At 33.3% G+C, this 19,126-nt stretch overlaps 1 protein-coding gene across 1 annotated transcript; it reads left to right on the plus strand.

Annotated features, from left to right (window-relative positions):
- Positions 1 to 16,061: 16,061 nt before the first annotated feature.
- LOC133329812 (organic cation transporter-like protein) lies at positions 16,062 to 18,760 on the plus strand. Its single transcript, XM_061538276.1, has 6 exons — positions 16,062 to 17,071; positions 17,142 to 17,296; positions 17,360 to 17,528; positions 17,616 to 17,688; positions 17,745 to 18,138; positions 18,198 to 18,760. The coding sequence occupies exons 1-6, from the start codon at positions 16,539 to 16,541 to the stop codon at positions 18,719 to 18,721; spliced, it is 1,848 nt and encodes a 615-aa protein (XP_061394260.1). The 5' UTR covers positions 16,062 to 16,538; the 3' UTR covers positions 18,722 to 18,760.
- Positions 18,761 to 19,126: the final 366 nt, after the last annotated feature.

Below are 19,126 nucleotides of genomic sequence, written 5' to 3' on the forward strand. Positions count from 1 at the left end.
AAGATTTCCAAGGAAATCAATTCCGACAAATGGAATAAAAAATCAAAGACTCATCAAGGATTGTTTCCTTCATTGGGGTTATTAAATGAAAGGATTTGCACAAAAAATCAAATCCATAAAAAAACACTTTTTTCTATGTAAAAAAATCAATCGATTTACTTCTTGTGGCGTGAGAATTTCTCAAATGACAATAAGGGCAAGCCAACGCACACTTCGTATGCGAAATGAAAAATTACAAAAAACCTTAAAAATTTCTTTAGGTTAAATAAAGTCCATAAAATGTCATTAAACAAATTAAAAACTGCTAAACTGTCAGGCCTGTTTTTGGTGGCGGAGGTGGTGGTGGTTCAAAGTACATGACCTTACCCAAACTCATTTGCCCATGGAAAGTCATGCCGGGCAAATGCCGCCATTAAAGGCAACTTTTCTTCATTTTAATTAAAATAAACTATTTATGTGGTGTGTGTTTTATTAGGGTCCTGTTTGGGCAAAGTTTTCGAGGTAATTTAATGGTACGAATGGAAAAATGTCCTTTTAAAAGGAGTTATAAATTTGGTCTTTAAATGGTTTGGTATTTATTTCTAGATTAAAGTAATGAGAGAAGAAACAATTCTAAAAACTTTCCGGTATCTTAAATTTCTGACTTAAAATCATGCAGAAGGCTTTAATTTTTTATAAATCCACGCCTTGAGACTTTACAAGAGGGTACAAAAATATTTATAAAATTTCCAATTTGCAAATGGATACAACATTTGTTTAAAAAATCCACGCCTTTAGAACTCTAAGGAGGCTATAAAATTTGTTTTTAAAATCCACGTCTTTAGAACTCTAAGGAGGCTACAAAAATTGTTTAAAAAATCCACACCCTGAGAACTCTAAGGAGGCTGCAAAAATTGTTTAAAAAATCCACGCCCTGAGAACTCTAAGGAGGCTACAAAAATTGTTTAAAAAATCCACGCCCTGAGAACCCTAAGGAGGCTGCAAAAATTGTTTAAAAAATCCACGCCCTGAGAACTCTTAGGATGCTATAAAACTTACTTAAAAAATCCACTCCTTGAGAACTCTAAGGAAGCTATAAAAATTATTTTATCTACGACTTCAGAACTCTACTGAGGCTACAAAACTTGTATTAAAAATCCACACCTTGAGAACTGTAAGGGGGCTACAAAACTTGTATTAAAAATCCACACCTTGAGAACTTAAGGGGGCTACAAAAATAGTTTAAAAATCCACCCCTTGAGAATTCTAAGGAAGCTACAAAACTTGTTTTAAAAATCCACGCCTTGAGAATTCTAAGGAAGCTACAAAACTTGTTTTAAAAATCCACGCCTTAAAAATCCGAATCAGGCTACAAAAGTGTTTTAAAAATCCAAGCCTTGAGAAATCAAATTAGACCAAAATAGTGGCTGCAAAAAATATGTTTAAAATTCACGACCACAGTAACGCTATAAAAATTTGTGTACAAATCCATGCCATGTTCCAAATCCACACTTTTTTATAAAAAATAAGTTCCCATTGGAATAACAACAACAAGTTTACATTAAAAAATAATTCCGCACGCATCCAATAATTGTTAATTCCACAGAAGAAAAATCATAAAAAAATGTTTGTAATTTGTTCCGCAAATACTAAAAAATTCAAAATCGTATAACCTGGTGATGGACCCCAAGGACGAATACATTTATTCTTGTAAAAAAAATATGTTTTGCATACCGTCGTAACAAGCTGAGGTATGCGTGCATTTTTATCCGGAAAAAGGGTTAGACGAGCTACTTAATATTCATAACCACAATAAAAATAAAATTGTGAAAAAAACAAGTATTCAAAAGAGAGTTACGTGCCCTTTATATTCCGTTTGAACGTAAAGGTAGAAGTTCAGAAAGAGTTGACGGTAACGAAATACCGACCGCTTCGCTCGTAAACAGTTTCCAAGAAAACACATGATGCGGATTGTTGTCTTCGTAGTTTCAAGGTTAACTGTCACAAATGATTCGATGATGGGTGAAATTTTATATTCACATATCTGTCTGTTGGACTTGTGTTTGTATGGGTATGGGTGTATGTATATTATATGACATACATATGTATTAATTGGTACCTCCTATGTATAGCAGATCTTATTTCTTATTTGTGCATACTTATGAAAATTTAGAATTCATTGTTTTTTTTTCTTTTCTTTCATTTTCTTCCAGGTAAGAATGAACTCTTGAATAATGGCTTCAATTGCTGGTATCCCGTATCAGTGGGAAATATTTGAATATTGTGTGTGCATTGTTTGGTTATATGAAATGGATGTGTGTTCTCAGCTCCAAAGGTAATGCATATTTATAGGTTATTAACGAGAGATTTGGTTAGGTGGCCACCTAAAATAATATCAACACGAGTAGCATAACCTCAGCAGCAATAGTAGCCGGAACCCCAAAACGAATTTCTACAAGTACAAAATTTACATTTTTAGTTTAGGGGAATAATATTAGAAAATTTGAAAAGGGTCTAAAGCAGGGCCGAACTATATGACATACACTTTCCACAAAAGGGAATCAAATATCTGCTGTGGTTTTTTTGTAAAAAAAAACATAGATCCACTGTGCCACAAAACATTGACAATCAAATATAATTCCTTCCCCACCACACCACACAACCATCCAATATGTCCCTCTTATGCCAGACCCCAAATCTTGTCGCATACTCGAATATTATGCTGACTTCTCTTGTGAATAATAAAATCTTCATTTTTATGTTGAAACAAAACAACAAAAACAAAAATGTTTGTTTGACAAACAAATTAACATAAAAACAATTTGAACAAAGTTCTTCAATTGAAAGAGTTTAGCTTCTGATAATTAAATTTGTCAACAGGAGTTGTCAGTTGTGCCAATTACAACAATCTTATTCAGGCAGATTATGACTTTAACAATAATGGAGAAGCTCAATTATGCTAATCAATAAAATATAATTTTCTGGGGGATTTTAGGATGATATACTCGCCTTGGTATACGTTTCCAAAAAATTCAACACTTGGTAGCTTCAATGGAGCTTCAAAGAGCCATAATAAATTGGTATTAAGATTTGATTAACTATCTAGACCTTGGGGACATGATTGAGCCTACAAAAAATCCTCATACTTTGGTTTAAAAAAAGTATTTAAAAAACTCTCGTCTTGGTCAGAACGAGGCTATAAAAATCTAACCAGGATGTCATGGCTTGAATAAAATTTTTTAATCCCCTGATGCTCCATCTTAGGATACAGACATTATTTGAATACATGCTTCCAAATTTGTTTTAAAAACCCACAATGAGACTACAAAAATATTTTAAAAATCTACTCATGGAATTTTGTTACAAACCTACTCATGCTTTTTGTTGAGGTCACGTGGATCTCGTTGAATAGTCACGTGGATCTCGTAGAGACAACAAATATTTGTTAAAAAATCCACTCCCAATGAAGCTAAATAAATCCACGCTTTCAAAAACTGTTTGTAGCTAAAAAAATCAGGCCATGATGATCTGAATGAGGCTACAGAAGAGAAATCCACGCTATAAAGAGCTACTAAGGCTATAGAAATATGTTTAATAATACACGCTTTGATACCTGGCTGAGATATGAGAATCGATGGTTTAAATGAATACTTTAAGAAATTTTCATTCATTTAAAGCCTCATTGGAACACCTAAAAGTATGCATCACACATACATACATATATTTCCATTAAATTGAATAAAGTTTTCCATAAAATATTTTTAGAATATGTAAAATATTGTTTCGTAAATCCATGAAGAGCAATTTCGAAATTATTTATAAATTAGATACCTGCACTCAGAATAAATTTAATCTAAAATAAAATATTTTCTATTGAAACCACAGCAACCAAAAAAAGAAAAGAAACATGCATAAATTTACACTTCTCGATAGGTGTAATTTCATATTTAAAGAAGAAAAAATGAAAATTTCTATGTGCTTGGGATGGGTTGTGTACTGTCATAAACATAAACATGCCAATAAATTTATTGATGAACGATACAACAAATCAGAAAATGCCTTTTCCCTTTAAATCTTTGTGAAGTGGCAGATAGGGAGAGGAAAGGAAATCAAAATTGATGATGGGAATAACCTAACACTCTGGCACATATAAATCAAACCCACATTCCATTTTTCGTATATGCATGGAAGATTTTGGTTAACATTCTGCCAGCCTGTATCAGTTATTTCACATAAGGAAGGAAATAACTTTACGCCCCATTGAAAGGGAGAGAGGAAGTAACGACATTATATGTATGTTGAATTTGAAGCACATCTAACACATACATACTTTAGTCTGGTACATGAAAAAAATCTCTTCAATATTTTGCTGAAATATGGTGTTTTGTTTGTTCAAAATATTGTTAAAAAAATTTATGTGTATGTCATGTATTTGAAGAATTTACCAACAAGGCAGTTACAGCTACTCGAAATGAGTTCTGGAAATAAAATTATTTCTTTATTGTTTTCAATTTTTTTTAACATGGCATATTACAGTGATTGTCACATATGAAAGATTTTTGAGTAAAATACTTTGATTTTACTTTAATTGAAAGAACAATGTTGAATCTGAAAAAATCGAAATCTATTCCATGGGTACATGACTGAGATGTCCAATATTTACTTTTTAATCTGCTTCAACCTGGTTGAGGCTTCCAATCTTTTAAATTTACCCCAAAAGCGACTTGGATAAGGCTTTAAATATTTTTCTGCCTCCTGGTGACCAGTATGAGACTTCCAATAGTTGTTTCAAAATTAATCTCTTGGGGACCAGGATGGGGCTCCAATATAGTTTGAAAAATCTATCTATTCAGGACCTATTTGTAGTTTCAAAAATAGTATACAAATCTACGAGTTAAAGGCTACATAATCTTTTTAACAACCAACGGCTTGAAGACCTGATCGAGGCTACAAAAAATTGGTAAAAATCCACGCCTTGAAGACCTGAATGAGGCTACAAACATTTATAAAAAATCTACGCCTAAAAGACCTGAATGAGGCTACACAAAATTGTTAAAAATCCACGCCTAGAAGACCTGAATGAAGCTACAAAAATTTGTTGAAAATCCTTACATAAAAGACCCAAATAAAGGCACTAAAATTTGTTAAAAAAATCCACGGCTGCAGAAGATTTTTATGAATCCACGCCTTGATGAGGTGATAGAGGCTACAAAAAAGAAATCCATGCCATAAAGAACTACTAAGGCTAAGATCTATCCATCTTTTCAGTATTTTTTAAGAATATATATGTTTATACAAGGCTAGTAGGGATAAGACCAGTTCATTTTGTTTTTTTTTTTTTGAAAAAATAATACACACCTAAAAATAAAGGACCAAACTAAAATAGTTAGGACCTTAGCGACTGGCGAGAAGATTTTTAGAGCATAATTTTAAGGACCAGCCTTTATTTTTTAAAGAATATTTTTAAAGGACCAACAATCCGTGAATTCTTGAGGAATAGTTTTGAGGGACTTTTATAAAGTGTCAATCTTGGTCAAACTGTGGATTTTTAATGAATATTTTTAGAGGGCCAACCGTGCTAAAAGGAGATGCTTTTTAAGCACCAACCGTGCTAAAACGTGTATTTTTTTAAAGGACCAACCGCGCTATTAGCCTGAATTCCAGAGTTATTTTTGAAGGTTCATCCATGCTATGAGCGTGGATTTTGTTAATGGACCGGCCCTGCTGTAATCGTGAATTTTTTAAAGAATAGTTTAAAGGACCAGCCGTGCTAAAAGGTTGGATTTTTAAATGAATACTTTTAGAGGACCAACGATGCTAAAAGAGGGGATTTTTATATATTTATATTATTTCAGGACCAGCCCTGCTAAAAACGTGTATTTTTTAAATAATATTTTGTAAAGGGAAATGATTTTTGGATATCTAAAAATGATTTTTTAAGATATGGATATTTGTTTTTAAAATGTCCAGGCCTAGGAAAAAGGCTTCCACGTTTTTTTTTCAATCGAATAAGTTAGTATTTGAGAATATATATTAAAACGTTATTCGTTTCAGGACTTTCGTGAGATTTCAAAATACATTTAATCAAATGTTACTTTGAACCACTGTTTTGTAATAATTGTTGTAGGGTATTACCTACCCATATCAATTAATCTGGTAATTATGAGACACCCACACCTCCTCACTTTATTTAGGTGGTGGTGGGGTGGTGGTGTGGTGGTGATGGGTAGGTTCGATGAAATATTTATGGCCCAATAAATTCAATTTAGGTTCGATTACTATTGTTTTTTATTACTACTGTCTCTTTTATGCCATTGATTTGTTTTGTGTTCTGACAAAGGAGCAGGATGTACTATTGAATATGATTATTTATTTTTTCTTTTTTTTTTTTTGTTATTATAATAAAAAAGTTTCATTATTCCGTAATTTGTTTGTTAAACAATTATCATTTTATTGTTTTGCGGTTGTTAATACCGAATAAGAAATTACCTAATTTAGTCACTTCATTAGCAATTGTGTTCCTGGAATTTTGTTATCTTGTATGTTCTATTTCTATTCCGAAGTCCCTTGGCGACAAGTCATTTGCCATTATGTGTCCATTTGTAATTTGAAATTGTTTGCAAAAAATTGGACTTTTGGAATTTTTGGGAATTTAGCATAAATGTTATGGGAATTGCGTGAAATTCGGCTATTAATGTCTCTTCAGCATGAAACCAATTTAAAATTAGGACAATTTGTTGTTGGGTAAATACCCAGTTTGGGTACGTTTGCACAAATGGCAGAGGAAGGTTGAAGAATATATTTTATGGGTGGTTTAAATGTTTTGGACATTTCTTGAGGAAATCATGAAAAATGTAGGGTTCAATTGTTGGTATATATATATATACTTTAAAGTTTATTGTTTATTTTAAAATTACGTCTAGGTAATTATAGCTGATACATGTACGTTACACATATAGTTTTTTTATTTAACACAAATGAACTTATATTTACATTCCTAATTCCATAAGTCATTACACACAATTGAAAAAAGTATTCTTCACAAATCGTATTTTGACAGATGTTTAAATATCTTTCAAAATAGACAAATAAATTATTTCAACAGGAAATTCTTGGAAATTTTATATTTGAGTAACATATGTATGTACATACCAGCCTAACAATTCATGCAAATCAATTCAAGTGTTTTCATTGATTGACAAAGGGGAGATTTAATTTTTTCTTCATGTAATCGCATTACACATGGATATATAAATACATATGTATGTATGAGTTCATATAAGAATATTGTAATCCGATTTGTTGTATTTGTAATTTAGCATTTAAAAATAAATGCTGGTATTTATTTCCCATCATTATAAACACAATTAAATATGTTTTGCTGTACTAAGGGTGAATTTTTAAAATAATATTTTTAGGGACAAGCTCTGCTGTAAATATGTATAAAGGACCAGACTAAAAGAGTTAGTTTTTTAAATAATATTTTTTTAAGCATAATTTTAAGGACCAACCATGCCAAAAACCTTTATTTCTTTAAAAAGTATTTTTAATGGACCAACCTTGCGTGAGTTTTTGATGAATAGTTTTGTAGGTCAAAGCATGGATTTTTTAGAGAGTGTTTTTAGAGGACCAACCGTGCTAAAAATTCTTGAGAATATTTTTGACAGACCAACCCTGTTGTAATCTTGGATTTTTTGAAGAATAGTTGAAAGGACCAGACCTGCTAAAAGCGTGGATTTTTAAATGAATAATTTTAGAGAACCAACGATGCTAAAAGAGTGGATTTTTAAATAATATTTTTAAAAGGCCAGCTAGGTTGGCTAGGTTAAAGTGAATTCTAGAGAAATATTTTTGGATTATTTAAAAAATCCGCGCTTATAGTTCTGATAGTCTTTAAAAACTATTATTTTAAAAATCCGCGCTTGTAGTTCTGATAGTCCTTAAAAACATTATTTTAAAAATCCACGCTTATAGTTCTGATAGGGCTGGTTTAGAATAGCTCCTCATATAATGTAAGATAACTTCAATTATAACACTATCTGTGTTATTGCGAGCTTGAGATCCTGTTTATCATTTATTTTAGGTTTTCAATATTGTCAAAATATTTTAATTAGCATAGGATGATCTACAATTTTTTATATTTTGATAATAATGGTCTTGAATATAACGAGAGTCTCTTACATATACCTAAACTAGTGTCAAATTTTCTTAAAGCTATGATAGGCTTTACTATCGTCGTCGGATGTAAATATTGCCAAAATTCTTTAGAATTTTGGAATTCTTAAAAAAAAAAATACTCCGATTCATCTGTTAAACGTGAACGTACAGAAAAACATCCTTTGATTTATTCCGAAATATTCTTAATTGAAATCCGTTTTTCCCCTTCATCTTCTTTTTCGTCGAATATCAATCAATTAATTTAAATACTGATCCAGATTAACAAAGAAACAACAGCAACAACAACCATAATTAATACTCAATGACATTATCTGACAGATACAAGAGTTTACAAAAAAATATATGTATAGCCGATAATAAACAAACAATTCAATTACGACAACATACGATTGACATACGTATGGACACAGACATAAGTCGGTGTGTGTGTGTCTATATTAAGGCTCCACTCTGTAAGCCTATTTAACAGTGGCATGAGTAAAACAAAAAATAAGACATGTTGAAGGTTTCTTAGTTCGCTCTTTCATCCATGATGATAGGTGGTAGGTGGGTGGTCGAAATATACCCGTAAAGCTCCATTGGTGGACATTTTAGATGTTGGGAAATTTGCTTACGTGATATGAACTGTTAATGCTTCCTTTACGTTCAGGACATTAAAATAAATCGTTTATTTGTTTTATTTCACGACATGTGACCCAGTCACCATTTGAACGGTCGGAGATAGCCGAGATATCGGTACAGATAAGGTTCCCAACACTTGGACATTGACTTTGCATTTTGAATGTATGACTACAAGCATATTCATGGAGACCATACTGTACTTAATGGAATGGTAAGCAAATAATTTATAAATATTATAGCAAAGCTTAAAAATAAACTGTGTATATTATATATATGACATTCAGGCATGATAAAATACAAAAGAACAGTCAGTTCTATGGAAAACATGGGTTTGACCGTCTAACCGACCGTTTTACTTATTGGTTTGACTCTATGAAAGGATTTTGGACCTTGCTTGTTTATCTTTTGAGATAATGAAATGCAAAAAAATTGGAAAAATGCAATACAGACATAGCCCAAAATGAAATGGGCTATGTCAAAACATGGACTTATGAAGAAACTTTCCTCCAAAAATATTTTGCATCCTCTAAGAACCCGGAATGCTCAATTCCAGCCACGTTTAAAATCTTCAAAATACAGATAATGGGGGGGAACCCTATGTCAAAACATTAACCTGGAAAACAAATTCTAAAAACATGTTTTTGACAAGCTACAAGCGTAGATTTAAAAAAAAATATATATATTTCAGAAGGACCAGAGCTCTTGAAAGTGTGTATCCTTATAAAGGATTTTTAAGCACATATTTATAAAGGACAAGCCATGATAAAAAAATCCACGCTTTGATTTATTCCGATAGTCCTTAAAAATATTCTTTTTAAAGTTTGTAGTTCTTATAGTCCTTAGAAATATTATTTTAAAAATCCACGTTTACAGTTCTGCTAGTCCTTAAAAATAATCCTTTAAAAATTCACGCTTATAGCTCTGATAGTCCTTCAAAAAGTTTTACAATTTGTATTGAGTAGGGATTACTGTCAACTCAAGTCACCATACTCAGATTTATATCTAGATGCGTCTGTGTGTGGGGGTGATAGTTGAGGTCAATTAACCACAAATTATAGGTTAAAGTTTTCTTCAACAAATGTTAAGACACAAAACAAATCAGTAAACAATACTTAACTTTTGTTGTACAAATATAACAATAACAACAAAAATATACCAACTTTTTGAACAGGACATACGTAAGTACAGAGGAGAGTAGCAGTTTGTTACTCTTGTTATTTTTTCTTGATATAACAAGTTTCTGAAAGTTTAATCAATAAACCGAAAATAAACTCTCTAACTATGATTTATAGTTACCAGGCAGATGGTACAAACGAACCTTGTCAAAGCGTGATTTATTTGGGGGTGTAGAAAAGGATACTCAAAGTGAAATAAGTAAAGGAGGAGGGGGGAGGTAATATTACTTTAACTTTTGGCATGCTGATTGTTTTTTATGTATAATTTACATCTTTAAGGTATAATAAAAAATAAATATAAATAAATCCCTGTTTTTATGGAATATAGGTCAATGACATTGACTCTATGCAGTTTCTTTGGAGCCGACTAGACCCAATAAATAATACAAAATAAAAATAGACAACTAGAGGGTCCAATTAGCTTGCTCGAGAAATCTGAAAGTAGATACTTTTATTTTATGCAATGTGTACATGTGTGATTGTATGTATTCATATACATATGTAAATTCTTTTATGGAAATAAAAAATAGAGGTTGTAAACAATGAACGAACAATTTTCACTTGAATTGCAAATAATCTTGTAAATTATAGCCTAATTGTAATATTGAGACTTCAGAGAATTCTACAAAATGTAATTGTCCTTGAAACACATTTTTTTGCTATCACCACACATAGGCGCACATTGGCACAACACACACTCATACTCCCTGTTAGACGACAATTGGGGATACCCCAAATGCCAGGGAATGAATGTTTCATTTTGTTTCCTTTTTTGTTTTTTATTCCCATATCATGACTTAACAAGGCATTGAAAATATCCTGACTGCCCCTCACGAATAAATGGATGGTTGATATACACAATTACAGATATCATGGAAATTGTACGTACTTACTTCCTGTCACACCATACATACATACACACACTCATACACACATTTGTTCGTTCGCTTCTGCATAACTGTTGTGTTTTTGGAGGCGACTCGTCCATTGTTGTGTTGACAAGTCGGCATTAAAGGTATCTGTTTGTCATGTCATTTCATGTGTTGAATGTTTGAATACTTAATGACATCGCTTGTTGACATACATACATATGCATGTATGTTTGTACCTACCCGTATATAGTGCGGGAAAGATGAAGACATACATCCATTGACTGAATGCTAAGCTAAGTGACAGTTGTCAGTTGAACAATCTTTTTGTCGCTCAACTGACATTGATATTAGTTTTGGGTAATAATAGGGCCGAAGAATACTAGGACGACAAGAGATATTTTGGAACTCATCTTTTGGTAAATAATATTTCTCTAATGTCTTTGAAGAAAATGTATAGGTATATATTTGTTCATAGCCCCCATATAAAAGTCTCGTATCCTTTTAGGTATTTTGATAACCTCAAGCTTATCTTCCATCCGAAGTACCTGTAATACGGCATTCTGAGTTACTGATAGTTAAGCAACTTCTTCCTAAAATGCTTAACATGGAAAAATGTTTTAACATATGTTTTCATGGGCTATCAGAGCTATAAACGTAGATTCTTTATAAAATATTTTTCAAGGACTATTGCAGCTTTGGTCGTGCAATTCTTAATAAAATATTTTTCATAGCCTTTCACAGCCATAGGCGAAGATTTTTAAAATAATATTTTTAATGACTTCCAGACTTATAAACGTGGTTTTTCAGAAGAACATTTTTCAAGAACTATCAGAACTATAAGCGTGGATTTTTAAAAGAATATTTTTCAAGGACTATCAGAGCTATAAGTATGTTTTTTTAGAAGAATATATTTTTAAGGAGTATAGTCGATGGATTTAAAAAAAAATATTTTTTCAAGGACTATCACATAAATTAGCGTGGATGTTTAACAGAATCTGTAGGCGTGGATTTTTAAAAGAATATTTTTTAGGGGCTATCGGAACTATATGCGTGGATTTTTAAAAGAATATTTTTTAAGGGCTATCGGATTTAAAGAATGTAACATATTTTTGAACAATATATTGCAACATCAAATTAAAAACAAATTTTATTTTAAATTTCCTTCCAACAGGTCAACCATATTTCTCACATCACATGCACTTATTTGAAAACGTTTTCTAATTATTATATAATCCTTTAATTTCTCTCACTTTCCCACCAATAAATATTTATTTGATTGTCTTTACAATTAACAATATTTGTTCAATCTATTCATTACCGATTTCAAAGCGTAATAAAATGTAGCTACTAATTAAGTCAGATACTCATTATTAGAAGCGAACGACAACGAAATGAAATCGTGGGAAATGGTAAAAAATAAAAAAAAACACTAGTAATTATTTTAATTAGCGAATCATAGAAGAGAGTGGAAGAGAGAAAACGGGAGCAGTAGTAGGTGTATGGAGTAAAATATTCCTACCTACAGCTCCTTAACTGAAAGAGTTATGGAATATGTCTGCATTTCAACTATTGTCCCATTTATATGTGGGTCTGCTGTCTGTATGTCTGTCTGGTTATCATCATTACCGTCGTTGTCATTGTCAAGGCTACATTATTTCTCACCAGACATTTTACTGCGAACAAAAGAGAAAATAATTTCATTTAAATGCGCTGACATTCATTTAATTGAAAAATAATAATTCTGTCGTGTTTATTTTTTTTTCTTTCGTAATAAATTTGAAACAATACCATTTATTTTTATATATTTTTCATGAATAGGCGGCTCCCACAGAAAATTGCAAAAAAAAGAAACAAAAGAGAAAAGCTAATACTAAGTGAAAACCTATCGCCTGTTGCACGTGTTGTTGGTATTTTGGCAAAAAAAAAAAAACATTTTCATAAACAAAAACTCACAGAAAAACAATAACAACAACAAAATCAATCATTCATTCATTGGCGTCTCGTACATCGCAATTTTATTGAATCGAATTCGAAATATATTTACCGAGATGTCAGACACACTAAGTAGTTTTGTAAACATGGCCGTGTATAAATTTCTGGAGAAAATTTGTAATCCTCCATTGTCACCTCAGGGACCATTATGTGGTATGACGGTTCAGCCAGTGTCATAATATGATCATGTGCTCGATTTTAATAGCATTGTCAAATTGTTTGAGGTTATTGAGAAATTGTATTTTGTTGATGGGGCAATTGAAAATTAAATAAGAAGATTGAAAAACAAATAAGAATAATAAATTAAAATAATAAAAAAATTATATATTTTTCAAGGTCAAGACCTACTATATACCTGGATTGTTTTTAATATTTTTTCTATCAGAACTGTAAGTCTATAAAGGGCTATAAGAGTAGCTTTTTTTAATTTTTTTATGGAATATTTTCAACGAAAATCTATTTGAATTACTTGGGTAAATTATTCCCAGCTATTTTATTACTGTCTGCTGCAAATTGAAATACTTCTTTACTCCATTGGCCCAAGTTCATTAGACTTGGTCAATTATTTAAGGGCATTTGTTTTTTATAACTTCGTGAGTCTCAATGTCTGCAGTCGGTGTATTTGTCGCACGGCATTTAACAAAGTTCGCATTGGTCACATTGGATTTTAATGGACATGACTCATTTATTGTTTTCTTCTCGCCTTCGTAGATGATTGCCTCGCAAATGAGGTCCATGAAGTTGAAATAAAAGTCAATATTTTATTTACGCATCGAAATTTTGTTTTGAATTGATTATAGAAAGAAAAACAACAACACCATTCAAATCTGAAATCACCACATCATAAAACTATGACAGAAAATATTTTGCAAGATTTCTTTTAGTACGAAAGGATGTCAATGTCCTTGAACCAAAATTCAAATGTATTGACAAATTGTTTGGTGGGAAGATTGTTGTGAATTGTCATCCCGCTCTTGAAGTTATTAAACTCAAGAGACAGCTAAACAAATAAATAAACAAAATAAAATAAATTGTAATCCTTTTTTCGAAACTTTGGCATTGATTAGAAAATTGTTTTGGTTAACCTCCAACTTTGATGAAATAAATTATTTGTTTGCAAAAAAGTTTAAATGGAATCAATTTTCGTTTATTAATTCAATGTGTGAATGGAAGAATTTCCATCGATTTGAAGGAATGTTTAAGCAGTCAATAAGGGGGTTAAATAATGCTTAAGAAATATATAGATTAGTAAGAGAGTGCCTTAGTTATTCAACGACATTCAACAAGTAACTAAAATAAAACAATTTTTATTGCTAAAAAATCCTAAATCTATTTGGAGCATTTACGTATTGATATATGGCGAATTATAGTATTTTTTAGAAAATTATTCTGAGAAAAAAACGTTTCCTTTGCTTCACTAATGCTCTTAAGCACATTTCTTTAATAACATTATTTTTCCTTTGAAGCACCCACAATCATTTTCTCACTCATGTTCAAAGGACTCAATGAAAATACGCATCTATATTTCATTAGAATTTTATTTAAAGAAATTAAAACAAATAAATGTGTTGTCTATTTCGCTATTCTCTTTTATTATGTTGTTCTTTAATTTAGTTGAATTTTTCCTATGAACTTCTTGAATATAAGTCCCACGTTATCATGACCTTGACTTGGGTAGGCATGTCTACCATTCCCAGAAGGGAATTGTCACCAAGATGAAGTCTTCTATTCCCCCGGTTTCTTTTCCAAATTAATTGTTTTATTCCTAATTGTTATTCTTCCTCCTCCATATGATGAGTGATTTTTATTATTAGCATCCTTAAAATTTGCAGAAAAAATACAAATTTCCTTTTGTTTTGCCAGAGTCACATAATGTGCTTAATTTTGTACGTGCCTCACTGTTGTTTCATCCACTTTCTTTAAAGAGACCAAAAATATAAAAATACATTTTGTGCAAGTCATGTTTTTGTTGAAGGATCCCAAAACAAGTTAAGACAATAAACCACAAAACTGCGTAATCAGCAGCTTTGCCAAGCCACCTCGCAGTGGATTATTTGTAATATAATTTGCGAAAAAAAAGTTTCGTAGAAAAAATGGAAGGACTGAAATGGAATATAAGTCAACCATGTCAAATTGGCGTTTTCTTAAAAAAAAATACCGAATTCGGCAAATTGAATCAAAGTTTCCCTATAGAAAAACTTCGAAAACCTTTTGCAGCCATGAATAAAAGAGGTTTTTAAAGTTTTGCTTTAGAAAGCCCTTATTCAGACAGGCTGAATTGAAGTTTTCTCACAGAAAACCTAATTCAGCAAACCTGAACAGAAAACCTAATGCAGCCAGTACTACAGAAAAAAATTTATGTTTTCCAAAAATAAACCTAATTCAGCCAGATTGAATTGAAGTTTCCTTTATGAAAACCTAATTCAGCCAGACTGAATTGAAATTTTCCTAGCGAAAACCTAATTCAGCCAGGCTGAATTGAAGTTTTCTTAGAGAACCCTAATGCAGCCAGTCAAAATTTATGTTTTCTTAAAGAAAACCTAATTCAGCCACGCTGAATTGAAGTTTTCCTAGAGAAAACCTAATTCAGCCAGGATGAATTGAAGTTTTCCTACAGAAAACCTAATTCAGCCGGACTGAATTGATGTTTTTCTACAGAAAACCCTAATTCAGCCAGGCTGATTTGAAGTTTCCCTAAAGAAAACCTAATGCAGCCAGGCTGAATTGAAGTTTTACTAAAGAAAAACCTAATTCAGCCAGGCTGAATTGATGTTTTTCTACAGAAAAACCTAATTCAGCCAGGCTGATTTGAAGTTTTCCTAAAGAAAACATAATTCAGGCAGTCTAAATTAAAGTTTTCTTACAAAAAACTAATTCGGCTAGGCTGAATTGAAGATTTTCTACAGAAAATCTTATTCAGCAAGTCTAAACAAAAGGTTTCTTATATAAAACCCAATTCAGCTAAGACGAAAAGAAGTTTTACTACCCAAAATCCAATCCAGCCAGGGTGAATTGAAGTTTCTATATAGAATTTCAATAGATAACCTTGAAATTGAAGATTTAACATAGAATCCCCATTTATTCAAAGATGGAATTTTTTTATAATAGTACTCAATCAAATTCATTTTTTTATAACAAATTCTAATAAAAAATACTTTTTTATCCTTTTCAGGCTGAATCGCCTCTATTGCCTTCGCCCAGAGAGAATTTCGTTCGCGAACAGACGACGGCGACCACAACAACAGCAACAAATAATAGCACACCATCACCCACCACTCCAACCGTAACCCCGCCCACCCTTATTACAACAACTGGTCAATTTAATACCTCAAGAAACATATCACCTTTATTAATACCCGAATTACCCGCCACACCCTCCGATTATACACCCTCACCCCAGTATCCGAGTCGCAAACGTTTCTCCATACCAAATTTGCTACCCAGTAGCGGTAGCCGACGAAAGCTTAGCATAGAAAGCATCACCCACCCGATTCAATCTCTGTTGGGCATCAGCGAAGAACAATGTCGACGAAGGAATTCCCAACCCAACCTTAGAAGATTTCGCAGCCGAACCGATTCCAATTATAGTCTCGATACACGTAGACACTCCCGCCAACTGTATTCAAAATCTCCCTCACGCAAACATTCGCACAACTATAATCTCTATCCGAAGGATTCGTTCTACAATTTGGAAGGTAAGGCACCCCGGCAGTCGTGTAAAATGGATACCAAAGTCGATGCAGTGGGTCGCGTCACCGGCGAATGGGGTAGATGGCAGCTGCGCACAGTTCTGCTAATATTTTTATGTAAAATCCCCTCCTCATGGTTTATGGCTTGTATTATTTTTACGGCGCCGGCACCCAGACACGGTGAATTCTTTTGTAAGCCACCACCCACAATTGGCGCCAAAAATCAAACGGCCTGGATCAAAGTTTCACATCCGCAAAAAGAAGAGTCCCATGATCAAGAATTTGCCATCGACTTTTGTAATGTCTACAAAGATGCTCAGGAACATGCTCATCATTACTTTAACTATGCCCATCAGGAGGATGAGCCGAAAGTTTGGCTGGAGCCCGAATCGATAAAGTCCGACGTTATTCCCTGTAAGGAGTTTCAACACGAGGCGGAATATCATTCGGTTATAACGCAATATGATTTGGTGTGTTCGCGTGATATTTTGGTGTCGGTAACGCAATTCTTCCATTTGTTTGGGGTGCTGTCGGGCGGCATATTGGCAAATCATTTGCTGAAATAGTGAGTATCCCCATTAGATCTACTTGAATTTATACAAATGAAATTGAAAATCATCTTTTTTTGAAAACAGTTTCAGTCCGCGAAATATAATGCTGTTCGGCATGATAACCCAAATATTGTGTGGCAATTTAACGGGTCACGTCTCCTCCTATGAGCTGCATGTTTTCTTCCGTTGTCTCTCGGCTGTTTGTTGTGCCCAAATGTACACGGCGGGCGGAATGATAAGTAAGTAAACCACGATGTAAAGAGGAAATAAGTGCAATATCATAATTTGTATCCCTTTTGCAGTGGCCGATATTACAGGTGGAACATACAAAACCTGTGTCTCCACTTTGTTTGAGCAGTTCTGGTCAATTGGAGTTATATTGTTGCCCGGTGTGGCAAGTTTCTTCGATAGTTGGACTTATTTATATATGGCCATTTCATGGCCCACTGTGATACTCATTTACTTGTGGAGGTAAGGGGAGATCGTTATACTTTACACAGAACAAATTATATTTTGAAAATTCTTTGAATGAAAACGAATTTTTCGTTTGTTTTACAGATGGATTCCCGATTCTCCCAGATGGATGGTGGCTAGAGGTAGAGTTATGGAGGCCAAACAAATTTTAATAGATGTAAGTATGCCTCATTTCGAATTTTTGCAAAACTTATTCCCTTGCGTATCCCCTAGTGCGCCGAATACAATGGCACACGCCACAGTCTTCCCCATGACATCGATCAACAATTAGAGTTGCAGGCCCAGACGGCCATGGATGCCCCACCGCCAGCTGGTTGGTGGTCACTGTGGAAGGGCGAAAAGGCGGTACGCCACATGATATGTGTCCATTTGTGTTGGTCCATCTACATTGTCGTCTACTATGGCATGCTGCTGAATATTCGTTCCTTTAGCCGGGAACATTTAGAAGTTAACACTGTGATAGCCGGTATTTCAGAAATCATCGGCACCTTTATTGGTCTATTTCTTATTTTGAAAACAAAGCGTAAATGGCAATTGACTGGGGTGTTTAATGTTTTGGCGGGTTGTATTGCCTATACGGCATGGTGGGTGCCACATGATAGTAAGTGTACTATGCAGTATTATTTAGATTATAGAACATGATGTAATTTTTGGATATTTTTGCAGTTCCCTTCAATGCACGCGTCGCCTTACTCATGCTAACAGCCATGATATCGAAAATAGCAATATCCTGCACCTTGGCCATATTGACTACCTGCACCGTGGAGTTGGTGAGCAATGAAAAGAAAAAAATCTGCGCCTTTTCCACAATTTGCTGGGCCCGTTTCTGGCTGTTGGGGGCTCCCTTCATTGGATCCACTGTCGTCTTTGGCCAGCTGATTCCCCAAACAGCCTTTGCCTCATTGGCCATTGTTGGTGGCCTGCTCAGTTCCCTAATCTCTAGTCCACGCACAATACCCAAGAAGAGATCATCACAGGCCATGCATAACATGGCCACGGCCACACAGCTCAACAATGCCCAGCTGGATGGTGGCATCGATAACAAAGCCTTCTCCCAGGGACCCATATTTAGTAGTATTAGCAGTAAATTAAATAAATCGAATCTACCTCCACCAATGATGCCTGGTATTTGGACGACCAAGAGTCTTGAGGATGGCATCACGACAAATACAAGCTTACCGCCAGCATAATTCTATGGAATCTCGAGTGTTTTAGACTCGAATTTAGAAGGTGACGAAGAACCAGAAGAACAAAACCAACTACAACTAGCGCACAACAAATTAAGACAACCTTCGAAATTCATCCCAAAAAAAAGTCTAAACTAAATGAAAAGCAATTTCTTCCCTACCCCCTATCCACATTTTACTAATTATAGACGAAGAGAGAATTAAAAAATCAAAAGGTAGCTGATGATAATGAAAATGATGATGATGAAAGTCAACGAAGTTCAAAAACAAAACACAAACTATAGGAATTATAAAAAACTGAAATAGAGAGAATATTTTTTCATAATTGTTTGGGAAATGAGGAATTAGTAGTGATAGGGAAATACAATGGAATTATTTATATTGAATTCCTTTTTAAATTTATATACA

This window comes from Musca vetustissima, unplaced genomic scaffold (genome assembly GCF_032173495.1).
Source record: "Musca vetustissima isolate MV318-11 ecotype Yass unplaced genomic scaffold, APGP_CSIRO_Mvet_v1 utg8130, whole genome shotgun sequence".
In the NCBI taxonomy this organism is placed as follows: Eukaryota; Metazoa; Arthropoda; class Insecta; order Diptera; family Muscidae; genus Musca; species Musca vetustissima.

Bases quoted from the DNA above. Each gene is read 5' to 3' on its own strand.
- LOC133329812 (XM_061538276.1), top strand. From the start codon at position 16,539: ATGGATACCAAAGTCGATGCAGTGGGTCGCGTCACCGGCGAATGGGGT. The intron at 17,297-17,359 runs GTAAGTAAACCA...TCCCTTTTGCAG, and splicing joins CACGGCGGGCGGAATGATAA to TGGCCGATATTACAGGTGGA. The intron at 17,689-17,744 runs GTAAGTATGCCT...CGTATCCCCTAG, and splicing joins CCAAACAAATTTTAATAGAT to TGCGCCGAATACAATGGCAC.